Below are 13,508 nucleotides of genomic sequence, written 5' to 3'. Positions count from 1 at the left end.
ATTAAAAAAATATTTTTGTAAACTGAAATAAAATTAACAAAACCGAAATTAAAAACGAAAACTAAACGAAACTATTAAAGTAGCTGGAAAGACTAACTGAAATAAAATAATTTACTAAAATATTTTTAGTTTTCGTTTTTGAATATTCTTGCCATTAGTCCTTTAACCCTTGTAAGTTTTCTCTAAAACAGAAAGTCATCCACCACGAGCCGCCCACATATATTCATCCAGTGAACAGCAGCTGTTCACACAGCATTTGCAGTGACAGAGCAAGCTGAGTGCGGGTGTGTAAAGAAATAAGTGCGTGAGAAATAGAAAGCGATTTGCGTGCCACCTTTCTTTGTGCTTGTTGTATATCAAGATGTAATTCAAACGGCTGAAATCAGAATGTGCTGGTCAACAAAACGTTTACCATATGGACAGAAAATGACGAGTGAGTAACATTTCCAGTATATTTCTCAGGTGTCCTGCTTTTTGTTGACAGCAATTCACCTGCCACTTCGCACAATAGAAACCGTTTTTTACTTTCTCATATACGAAGTATAGAGAAAGTATAGTAATCATGAAAAAATTCGACCCTCGATATTTTTATGAATCTTGACATTATAGACTAACTAGTGTCTAACAATACTGTTTTCTGGAATTTGTGTGTGACCCGCCGCGTGTATGTGTGTGTCTGTGTAAACACGTATAACTCAAAAAACGCAACTAGATAGATGAAATGAAATTCGGCATGTGGTTGGTTACACCACAATTATAGATCTGTATTAATTTTTGGGTCCAAATCCATCACCCGGAAGTGGTACTGTACCTGAACATATACTTTTTTTTTTTTATAAATACAGCTGCAGAGGTCCGATTTATTCAACATTACTTTTATAATAATTGCTCAATATATTATTAATTTGATTTGTTGTTGATTATATTTTTATATCATGTACGTTACGGAACCATCATTGTCTTGCGGTTTACTCCTCAAATATCCATCCCCATATCTGAGTATACAAGAAAGTCGAGGGGAGAGCACTCCCGGTTTTTGAAAATAAAACGGCATTGATCATGAGACTAGAATTATATTTTAAAATATTTGTCTCCCTTTGTTCAATGTTTTTCTCTCTCTCTCAAAATAGATTGTTGAAATATCATATTTTTGTTAACATCAGCCTTATCATACATACTGCATACCAGAGATTTTTTCTGCCTTGCATCCAAACCTGCTGCAGTAGGCTCCAGATTTCCTGTAATCCTACTCTGGATAAACATGTTTAGATAATGTATATGTTGTTCTTAATCTCAGATGCTGTCTCTGTTGTTTTATGCCTGTCCATACTCCTATTACCTGCTCTTGCTCTGCTCATTATGGGTTTACTGTCCTTTATGATGGTCTATTCAAGACTCACTGCCCCTAACCTTGACACTACATGCTTGTTGTTCCTTGTTTCCTTCAATACAGCTAGGTGGGGTCTGCACACTCATTCAAGTCTAAGAGCCCTGTTCTTCCTAAGCCCCTGTGATTTTCATGAGAATTTTTTTTAAATTATAAAATTGTATAAAATTGTTCATACTCAGAGTCTAGTTTTGATTATGCTTGTTTTTATCAGACAAAAACAAAACCAGATAGTAAAGCATGCAGTGTAGTAAGCTTCCACTAACATTAAACTCATATCCAAATCTGTTCAGTGTACAGTTCTGTCTGATTGTGAAACAAAACTCCGTAGTCGCTCCATGCCATAATTACTAAAACTATATCTATATATATATCTATATATATATATATATATATATATATATATATATATATATATATATATATCTATATCTATATATATATATCTATATATATCTATATCTATATCTATATATATCTATATATATATATATATATATATCTATATATATCTATATATATATATATATATATCTATATATATATAGTATATATATATATATATATCTATATATATATATATATATATATATATATATATCTATATCTATATCTATATCTATATATATATATATATATATATATATATATATATAAAGAGAAAATAGAAATGTCTTTGTGAAATAAAAACAAACTAAAAATACACAAAGGAGAACTAAAACAAAAGGTCAGAAAAAAATATAGAAATAAATATAAAGAGGCAAACCTACAATAACCTTGGTAGGCCCTTACTTTGGGGGGGTTGGGGTTTGGCAACAGTCGCCATCACTTCAGAAGGTTACATTGAAATGCTAAAGAACTGGGCTGTCTCAAGTCAAAGGTATACACACACCGACCTCCAAACCTTGAAGTCCTCAAGGACGATATTCGTACACACATATATACACAATACTGGTCAAAAGTTTTAGAACACCTCAGTTTTCCTTGAAATTTAAATCAAGCTGAAAGGTAATGAAAGACCTAAAATGGTGAAAAGGTAAGCAGTAAACTGCCAAAGGGTTAAATTTAAAGTTTAGGTTAGAAACAATTGAATAAAGTAAATTTCAGAATATTACAAATGAGCCTTCTTCTGGGAACAACTAATAGGTTCCAACCTACAGATGTTCTGCAGCAATTAAAGTAAATTAAGCCTTGCAAGTTGAAAACAACAATATGCACAGGTGTCACAACTTCTGTTGATTATTAAAAACCCTGTCTTAAAGCAGAGTTGGAGCTCTGTATTGTGTTACTACACCCTCAGAAGTATTACTTGGACAACATTACACTATAGAAAGTTGTAAATTCTAGTGATAATGGCAAAAAACTGCAACAAACAAATGATATGAGACAGGGCATTATTACCCTTAGAACAGTAGGCCTTTCACTTAGAAAATTACAAAAACAAATCAAAGTGTCAGTGAGCATGGGGTCCTACACAATCCAAAGGCAATTGGAAACTGGAAGAAACTCTGATATAAAGAGATCTAGCAGACCCAAAGTCACAACCCAGTCAGAAAACAAGTTTCCAAGGGTCATCAGCTTGTGTAATAGGTGCCTCACAGTACAACAGCTTCAAGGACAGCTTAACAATGGTCGAAAAAAGGAAGCCTCGGTTTCTACTGTGAAGAGCAGGCTTTGTGCTGCAGATCTGACAGGGTGAGTGGCAGTAAGAAAGCCATTCCTTAAAGGACAGAACAGTACTTTGAAATACCGGCTCTGGATCACTACCGGCTGGAAGGTGGTCTTATGGACTGATGAATCAAAATTTGAAATCTTTGGTTAACCACGCAGGGTGTTTGTACCCCATCAATATTGTGAAAGGATGGCTCCTCAGTATGTGACACCAACTGTCAAATATGGAGGAGGAAGTATGACAGTTTGGGGTTCATTTGCAAGTCTGTGACTTGCATAGATTGAATGTCATATCAACAAAAAGGTGGCTACTTTGACTAATCAAAAATATAAATACAATTATGTACACTTGATGAATCTTTGACTTATGTTTTTATTTGCCATTGTTTATTGATCTTTGCCTTGTGTTTTAAAACTTTTGATCTGTACTTTATATACAGTATATCTATACAGTGGAACCTCGGTTCACGAACGCCTCGGTACACGTACAACTCGGTTTACGACCAAAAAGTTCGCCAAACTTTTGCCTCGGTTCACGACCACACTCGGTATATGAACAAGCCAGTTTCCCTTTCGGTTTGTGCGCGCCGATGATTTCCGCATGTGTTGCATTGTTCTCGGTCAGACGTGCATGCTTGCACGTGCCTGCATGCGTGCTTTCGCTGTGAACTCTTTCTGCTCTATTTCATTTCCCTTCCAGTTCGTAGGCGCCAATTACTGTATTTAAGCACGTGTTCAGCCTCTCCCTGTTCATTGTTCTCTGTCAGACATGCGTGCTTTACCTGTGAACTCTTTGTGCGCTACAGTATTTCATGTGCTTTTGCAGTTAACCATGGCTTCTAAGCAAGTGAAGAGTGGTCAGAAGAAAGTTTTGCAGAAAATTGAAATTGAAGTAAAAAAGAAATTATTGAAAAGTATGAGCGTGGCGTTCGTGTTACTGATCTTGCCGCCGAGTACAAGAAGTCAAAATCTACGATTTCGACTATTCTAAAGCAGAAAGAATCCATTAAAAGATGCTGATGTTGCAAAAGGAGTTACAATGTTAACCAAGCAGAGGCCTCAAGTGCTGGAAGAGGTGGAAAAACTGTTGCTAGTGTGGCTGAACGAGAAGCAACTTGCAGGGGATAGCGTAAGCGAGGCGATGTTATGCGAGAAAGCCAGGAAGATTCATGGTGATTTGCTGCAAAACTATCCTTCTACGAGTGGCGAAAGTGAGGAATTTAAAGCCAGTAGAGGATGGTTTGAAAAGTTTCGCAAGAGAAGTGGCATTCATAGTGTGGTAAGTCATGGAGAGGCTGCTAGTTCAGACGCTGAAGCTGCGAAAGAATTCGTGAAAAATTTCACAAAATTAAATTAGTGGAGGACGAAGGCTACATCTCGCAACAAATCTTCAACTGCGACGAGACCGGATTGTTCTGGAAGAGGATGCCGAAGAGGACCTACATTACCTAGGAAGAGAAGGCTATGTCCGGCCATAAACCAATGAAGGACAGGTTAACCGTTTTGCTGTGTGCTAACGCTAGTGGCGACGTAAAAATCAAGCCGCTACTTGTTTACCAATTTGAGAACCCTCGTGCTTTCAAACAGCACAATGTAAACAAAGCCAGACTGCCTGTAATGTGGAGGGCAAACACGAAGGGGTGGGTCACAAGGACTTTGTTTTTGGAATGGCTGCACGAGGCTTTCGCTCCCGCCGTGAAGCGATATCTTGAAGAGAATAACCTGCCTAAAAAATGCATTCTTCTGATGGACAATGCACCGGCACACCCTCCAAATTTGGTTGACGATATGGTCGAGGAGTACGACTTTATTAAGGTCGTGTTCCTCCCCCCCAACACGACTCCTCTTCTGCAGCCCATGGACCAGCAGGTTATTTCAAATTTTAAGAAACTGTACACCAAAGGACTATTCACCAGGTGTTTCAATGTGACCGAGGAGACGTCTTTAACCCTGAAAGAGTTCTGGAAGAACCATTTTAATATCGTTCATTGCATCGGCCTCATTGATAAAGCCTGGGAAGACGTCACACACCGCACCTTGATCTCGGCCTGGAAGAAACTTTGTCCTGAATGCGTTCCTGAACAGGTTTTATAAAGCTTTGATCCTCCTGTTGTGGATGAGATTGTGTCCATGGGCAAGAGCATGGGTCTTGAATTGGACAATGAGGACATCGAGGAGCTGGTCCTGGATCACAAGGAGGAGCTGACGACGGAGGAACTCGCTGAACTCCAGCAGGAGCAGCTTAGGTTGCTCACCGAGGAGCAGACCTCCGGGGAAGAAGAGGAAAGGGCGGTTATAAAAAGTGATGAGATAAAAGCCATCATGGAAAAATGGAACAAGTACCAGGATTTTTTTCGAAAAGAACCACCCTGACAAAGCGTTACGAACAGAGTGATAAACATGATGAACGACAATGTCGTCTCGCATTTCCGAAAAATTTTTAATGTATAGGAAAAGGCAAGTCACATTAGACCGCTATTTCACGAAGTCTGATTCACCAGCTAAACAGATAAAAATGCCAAAAACCCAAGAAATCACAAGAGGGAAAACACCTGAAGGAAAACATCCCTCCATCGCGGAGCCAGACTCTCCCTCAAAATTGTAACCGCCTCTCCCCCCAGTCCCTCCTCACTTCATGTCAGAACTCGACTCATGCAAGGTTAGTTTCTTGATGGTTTATGGTTAGTTTTTGTATTACAGATTTTTTACAAATTTTATACAGCGATCAGGCACGAACTCCTGCAATATTATTTTCTTGGTTGCTTGTGGTTGGTTTTTAAATAAAGTTCGGATTTGTTCAAATGTTCCTTTTTTCCCCCCTGTGCTTAGTGTTTATACAGCGATCGGGTCATAAAGGCTATAGCGTGAACTCTTACAATGTTATTTTCTTGGTTGCTTGTGGTTGGGTTTTAAATTAAGTTCGGATTTGTTCAAATGTTCCTTTTTTCCCCCTGTGCTTAAAACTCATAAAAAAAAAAAAAAGTGTTTATACAACGATCAGGTTGTAAGGCTATAGCGCGAACTGCTGCAATGTTACAGAGATAGAGAGTGTGCAGCTGAGAGCGAGTCTGCACTGCAGCTGAGCAGGGAGCCTGGGTGTTTGTGTCAGTGTTATTCAATGTTTTTACATTAGTTTACTATTTCACTGTGCATTCTATGGTGTAATTAACTATATTTGTGCTTACGGTCTGGAACGGATTAATTGTATTTACATACAATCCTATGGGGGAAACTGCTTCGGTTCACGACCAATCCGGTTTACGACCAGAGGTTTTGAACGAATTATGGTCGTGAACCGAGGTTCCACTGTATGTGAGAATGAGATGCAGTATATCCCACTGAACAAAATGTTTAATAGTGAGTATATGAAACATTAAAATTATGATTTAGGATAGAAATATGATCTTTCTTAGACAACACCAAAAATAGCATCGCTCCAGTAAAATAATAAATTTGAATGCAGAGTTGTCAATATGCAGACACACACACACACCAATAAAAACAACATGCAAGTTTTATGTTCAGAGCTTGTTTAAATAGAAAGACTCTACACCAATAATGCTTCATACTGTATTATGAAGCAATGATGAAGCACAGCATGTATTCTATTCCATCACATTTATTCAGAAAACGGATGCATTGGATACAGTGTTTAGCAAAGAAACGCACTTTATTTACTTGAAATATGATCAGCCAAAATCAGTATGTACATATTAAGTGACCCTTGAGTGATTCGTTTCATTGATTAAAACAAAATGATAACCAAACATTTATCATGTCTCAAACCAAACTCTTCAATTACAAAAATCTTAGAAGGTAATGAAACGTTTTCAGATTAATAAAATTTATTACTATTTTAATTAAGCTAATTTTTTTTTTAGAATTTTAAGCAAGTCATCATTGCATTTACTGCTTTGTTTCCCTGTTGAGTATGTGACCTAGAAAAAGTAAACAGTGGCACGTCCACACGTGCTGCTTTTGAATGAAGTGCATCACCTAGCCTATTACATGGGCAATTTCACCAAGCTCATTCTTATGTTTACTTTTGACATGTTTAATTAGGTTAAGAGATGTACCGGATATGTACGAGGGAAGTGTGACATTGGTGAGATCTGCGGTAGGAGTGACGGATGCATTCAACATAGAGGTGGGATTACATCAGGGATCAGCCCGGAGCCCTTTCTTATTTGCAATGGTGATGGACAGGTTGACAGACAAGATTAGACAGGATTCCCCGTGGACTATGATGTTTGCTGATGACATTGTGATCTGTAGCGATAGTAGGGAGCAGGCTGAGGAGACCCTGGAGAGGCGGAGATATGCTCTGGAGAGGAGAGGAATGAAGGTCAGTAGGAACAAGACAGAATATGTGAATGAGAGGGAAGGCAAAGGAATGGTGAGGATGCAGGGAGTAGAGTTGGTGAAGGTGGACGAGTCTAAATACTTGGGATCAACAATTCAGAGTAACGGGGATAATGGTAGAGAGGTGAAAATGAGAGTGTAGGCAGGGTGGAATGGGTGGAGCAAGAGTGTCGGGAGTAATTAGTGACAGATCAGCAAGATTGAAAGGGAAGGTCTACAGGACAGTAGTGAGACCAGCTATGTTATATGGCTTGGAGATGGTGGAACTAACCAGAACGCAGGAGACAGAGATGGAGGTGGCAGAGTTAAAGATGTTAAGATTTGCATTGGGTGTGACAAGGATGGACCGGATTAGAAATGAGTACATTAGAGGCTCAAGTTGGACAGTTGGGATACAAAGTCAGAGAGGCATGATTGCTTTGGTTTGGAAAGGTGCAGAGGACAGATGCTGGGTATATTGGGAGAAGGATGTTTAGGATAGAGCGGCAGGCAAGAGGAAAAGTGGAAGGCCTAAGAAGGTTTATGGATGTGGTGAGAGAGGACATGCAGGTGGTGGGTGTAACAGAGCAAGATACAGGGGACAGGACGATATGGAACAAGATGATCCGCTGTGGCAACCCCTAACAGGAGCAGCAAAAAGAAGTGTCACATGAATTTATTTCCATATCTCCTCTTGATATTTTAGCAGAGCACAGTTTACAGTATGTTAGGCTATGGTTTTTAGCAAAGAACTTCCACACCACAGACATTCTGTGTTCTCATTTTCTTTTGCTACTTAACATCCACACAATCACATGTGCATATTAATAGTATCAGTTTTAGGAGTATATGAGAACTATATTGGACCAAACCATGATACCAGTATTGGCATTGCTGCATTTCTACTATGTAATGAGAACACTCTCTCTTTCATATTATTTTTATTTATTTTATATATATATATATATATATATATATATATATATATATATATATATATATATATATATATATATATATATATATATATATACGCACACACACATACAGGTGCTGGTCATAAAATTAGAATATCATGACAAAGTTGATTTATTTCAGTAATTCCATTCAAAAAGTGAAAGTTGTATATTAGATTCATTCATTAAACACAGCCTGATGTATTTCAAATGTTTATTTCTTTTAATGTTGATTATTATAACTGATAACTAATGAAAGTCCCAAATTCAGTATCTCAGAAAATTAGAATATTATGAAAAGGTTCAATATTGAAGACACCTGGTGCCACAGTCTAATCAGCTAATTAACTCAAAACACCTGCAAAAGCCTTTAAATAGTCTCTCAGTCTAGTTCTGTAGGCTACACAATCATGGGGAAGACTGCTGACTTGACAGTTGTCCAAAAGACGACCATTGACACCTTGCACAAGGAGGGCAAGACACAAAAGGTCATTGCTAAAGAGGCTGGCTGTTCACAGAGCTCTGTGTCCAAGCACATTAATAGAGAGGCGAAGGGAAGGACAAGATGTGGTAGAAAAAAGTGTACAAGCAATAGGGATAACCGCACCCTGGAGAGGATTGTGAAACAAAACCCATTCAAAAATGTGGAGGAGATTCACAAAGAGTGGACTGCAGCTGGAGTCAGTGCTGGAGTCAGTGCTTTAAGAACCACCAGCTGTGAAGCTCCCTTTTCACAGCTGTCGCGCTACGGCGTGTGTTTCGTTTATTTGACAGTATGTAGATCGTGGTAATTACATTCATGGCATTCGTTTTCTGAATCACAATCTGATTGTATGGGTGGTTACCTGCCAGGTCACGCTTGTGGTTTGTCAGCAAGTCGCCTTACGTCCGCCACGTGCCCTCTTTCTGTTCCCAGAAGCAGATCATAGAATGGTTTTAATAGTTTACTTTCAAATAATGCAAAGAGTATGCGACATGTGTTTCTCACTAATTCTGGGCTCATCAGGCGTACACACTCACTGCATCCCCTCTCGGGAATCGAATCTCTATCGTCAGAGGTGAAGCCCCTAACGTTGCGCTACGGCGTGTGGTTCGTTTATACCTCGTGTCTTCTCATTAAACTTTTATCTTGCGAATATGTTATTGCAATCCGCAGCGGGAGCGTTTCTATAAACTTAATTTAAACTTACGTTTTACACCGTGCTTTGTTTCCCTTATGAACATGCTTGTATGGTTCACTCGGTCACTTCTTATTGTTTCGCTCCCTTCTCAATTGTTTAATGAATTTTTTGTTCTTCGCTGTTTGCGGCTCCTCCGTCATTTCTCCCTACTGCGTTCACAGTCTTTTCACGTGATTACGTGGGAGGCGTGATGACGTGACACTCAACTCCTCCTCCCATGGCCATCGAGCTGCCGTCCATTACAGTATATTGTGAAAAAAGAGGTTCCAGTTATGACCATTACGCGTTGAATTTCGAAATGAAACCTGCCTAACTTTTGTAAGTAAGCTGTAAGGAATCAGCCTGCCAAATTTCAGCCTTCCACCTACACGGGAAGTTGCAGAATTAGTGATGAGTCAGTCAGTCAGTCAGTGAGTCAGTGAGGGCTTTGCCTTTTATTAATTAGTATAGATTACTCCATAAAATGCACAGCGTAATAGTAAACTAAATGTAAAAACATTGAACACTGAGAAAGTTTTCTCTGTTGTGCAAGGTTAACACTGCAATAGTTCGTGCTATAGCGCTACCAACCGCTGGCTAAAAACTTTTTTTTTTTTAAATGAGTTTTAAAGCACAGGGGAAAAAATAAACATTTGAAAAAATCCGTAATTTAATAAACCACCAAGAAAAAGTAACATTGAAACAATGCACGCTACGAACCGATCGCTGTAAACAGAAGTGAAAACAAAATCAAGCCCAGTGCATTCTTTAACTGCCTTCCTACCTTATGCATCCACTTTTCTCTCTCACGCTGCCTGCGAGTGTGTGTGTCTCTCTCTCTCTCGCGTGCCTCTGTGTGTGTGTGTGTGTGTGTGTGTGTGTCTCAAGCTCTCTCGCTCTCTTTCTCGCTGCACCGGAAATGCACAGGGAGAGACTGAACATGTACAAACCGAAAGGGAAACTGGCTTGTTCGTATACTGCGTGTGTGGTCGTGAACCGAGGCAAAAGTTTGGCGAACTTTTTGGTCGTAAACCGATTTGTACGTGTACTGATACGTTCGTGAACCGAGGTTCCACTGTGTATTATATATATAATATATATATATATAAAATCCTAAGCCTAAAAGTGCAACAATTTTGTGCAATGTTTTTATGTCATTCTTTATAGTGGGCTTATTTTAAAACCTACGTATACATGTTTGGTATCAATCAATCATTCAAGAATTTATCACACTTTAATGTGATGTGGTTAGATTTTCAGATTCTTATTCAGTTTTTAAATTCTAAACTAAAAAATATCAAGAACTCACGTCTTGCAAGACGGGACTTTGTGCCAAAATATTTAACCACGCCCAGGACGGGAAAGAAAAGAGTAGGACAGCTGCTGTGCAGGCTTTTAAATGTTCGAAGCATCACACAAGATGCAGATCACATGGCACAGCAGCAGCAAGCCAGTAGCTGATCGAGCAAAGAGGAAGTTAAAAAAAAAAACCCTCTATTTGTTTCACATTGTATCAACGTTTAGGAGGGGGTTTCGGATGACTGACCGCATCTCCCGGAGGTGTGTTCAGCCCCCCACTTTAAAACACAAGCGGCACAGATGCGAAGTGGCTGGCGAGCGAAGCGAGCGGGGGGAACCCCCTAGTATTAGATAAAAATTCTAAAACCAGATGTATGAAACACGTATTAGTTTAGTTTCGAATTACAAAGAATCTCAGCGCAGTAATCAGTACAAACCTCAAGTCTTTTCTAAACATACAGCATACTGAGCAAAATACTGCAGCATTTTCTAATTTATTTGTAAACAATTCGATTGTAAAGATATAGTACAAACCATAAAATACATTATCTTTTAGAGCAATTGTAGAGTTTATAGACAGTCAGTTCTTTATCTCATTATTGTAAAACAGTTAATTACATCAGAACATGCACAGCAAAAATTTATGAAAGGTTAATATTTTTATTGAGATTACTAATCAACTAAGGAAATGTAGCTGAATTCTTATTTTTAAGTAAATTAATATTGAGTGTTGTAGACTGCATAAACCAGAAATATCCTACAATAGATGAACTATACAAGTGAGCAAACCCAGAATCTAATATCCTGGAAAGCTTATTTTCCAGGTAAAGTAAAATGTCCAAGAATTTATCCCAACTATTTATGTGTGAGCAAAGCTGTAACTGAAAAGGTCACTCCTAAAATAATCTCTCTATTATAATAAAAAAAAATCCTGGGATGAGACAAGACTTTTAGCCTGAGACAAGACGCGATTTAACCACGCTCGGGTCTGGAAATAAAAAGACAAAGAGTAGATGACAAAGTAAAATGTCGTAAAGAATTCAAAACGTTGGCGCAATACACATGCAGAGCAGGGTAGACAATGAAAGTACCAAAGTCTCAAAAAAATGATAGTAAAGATCGCATTAGCGCAAACAAACAAATTATTACTTGGTGAAATAACGGAACAGTGAAACGAGATCGAATATATTGGTTGGATTTAAACTTTAAGATGGAGATTTGTAGATTGTCTAATTTGTGTTGCCATCAGGGAAAAGTATTGTTTCTTTCCAATGTAGAGGCGTATTCACGTGAATTAAAAGACTTATTGTTTGTTTGGTGAAAGTGAAATCCACATATGCGAGCGGCAGACGCAAAGTGGCGTTGGTTGGAGAGCAAAGTGAGCAGGGGGAAAAGTCCCCTAGTAATTAATAAAGAGGACATCAGAGCAGCCTCTGACAAAACCCTGTTAATTAGAACATTTGAGTATGAGTCTGTACAGATGATAAAAGTCCATCACTATCAATTCCACATACAATGGAGTAATTGTGTTTATTGTATGATAGATATTTGAAAAGAAAGTGTGTGGAAATTGCAGACTGACATCCATGAAGGCTGTCTTTGTCAGTTGACAACTGCTACTATAGTGGTACAAAAGAAGAGATAAAATAAATGATAGACAGCACTCACCTTGTGAAGTGTTTTTTGGGGGGTAATTAAAAATTGCAACCAACATTGGTCTTTGATGCTAACTGCATTTCAGTGGCTGCCTAATATACAGTATTTAAATTTTTCAATACTTTGTCTCAAAAAAGGTTTTGTGAATCCTACCAGCCTATTCAATGTCTTTGACTGGTGGTTAAATATTTTATAACAACTATAAGCAACTTTACCATGTTAGAATACTGTTTTTGGCAATACCAGGACAAATTCTTACTGTTAAATAATTTAGTCTTTTAGGTTAATACTATTTTGTACAGACAAAGGGATTCACCACGGAATATTTTATATTATGACTGAACAAGCCAAATATTTGATTAATGTATTATTTAAGCTTCTAAAAACACACCACAATACCTCATCATCTGCATCTGTTAGGTCCTGATCCTCCTCATCCTGACTATAGGTGTCAGAATAAATGGACTCTACTTCAAATTCCACACTAAAATTATCAGAGTTTGAGTCTTGACTAAACCAAGTCTCATCAGAATCCTCACTTCCAGAAGCATTTTCACCATCCTATAGTTTAGGAGAGAGAAAAAAAAAAATTGTATAAAAAAAGTGTGTAAAACAACCAAACTATTAATGACCAGGCCAAAAACAAAAACTGTACTGTGCATGATATCCAAAATAAAATAAACTAATAAACACTCTATAGGAACAGAATGCAAAGGAAAATACTATTCTGGAATAAATAAAATAAACCAGGACATTTATACATCTAAGTGGAAAATGGTAGTATTAAAAAATGCTAGATTTTATATATAAAATTAACAATTAAAACTGAGTTTTATAAAGGTGAACTGTTTAGTTTTTCGTACCGGTTCCAAGTGAGAATCTGAAGAAGATATGCTGCTCACATGCTCTCTTTTCAAGCCGCCAATCACACACCATGAGAGACTGTCATCGAACGTTAGTGAGATGCTGTCCGATTTATGCCTCTTTCTATGGGGTTCACACTGCTCATCATTTACCGAGGTGTCTGTTAAGCAATTT

The 13,508-nt window shown here is 38.0% G+C and overlaps 1 protein-coding gene across 4 annotated transcripts in view; it reads right to left on the bottom strand.

Annotated features, from left to right (window-relative positions):
* The window catches only part of mdm2 (MDM2 proto-oncogene), a 44,321-nt gene that overhangs the window by 18,416 nt on the left and 12,397 nt on the right, over positions 1-13,508 (bottom strand). For all 4 annotated transcript variants that reach the window (XM_028807311.2, XM_028807335.2, XM_051933484.1 and 1 more), the window contains exons 8-9: positions 13,334-13,494; positions 12,870-13,031 (exon numbers count right to left, since the gene is read on the bottom strand). In XM_028807311.2, the coding sequence (XP_028663144.1) occupies positions 12,870-13,031; positions 13,334-13,494 (323 nt within the window). The remainder of the gene's footprint in view (positions 1-12,869; positions 13,032-13,333; positions 13,495-13,508) is intronic.

This window comes from Erpetoichthys calabaricus, chromosome 1 (genome assembly GCF_900747795.2).
Source record: "Erpetoichthys calabaricus chromosome 1, fErpCal1.3, whole genome shotgun sequence".
Lineage (NCBI taxonomy): Eukaryota > Metazoa > Chordata > Cladistia > Polypteriformes > Polypteridae > Erpetoichthys > Erpetoichthys calabaricus.
Note: the sequence above shows the minus strand (reverse complement) of the source record. Positions and strands in the feature narration are given on the sequence as shown.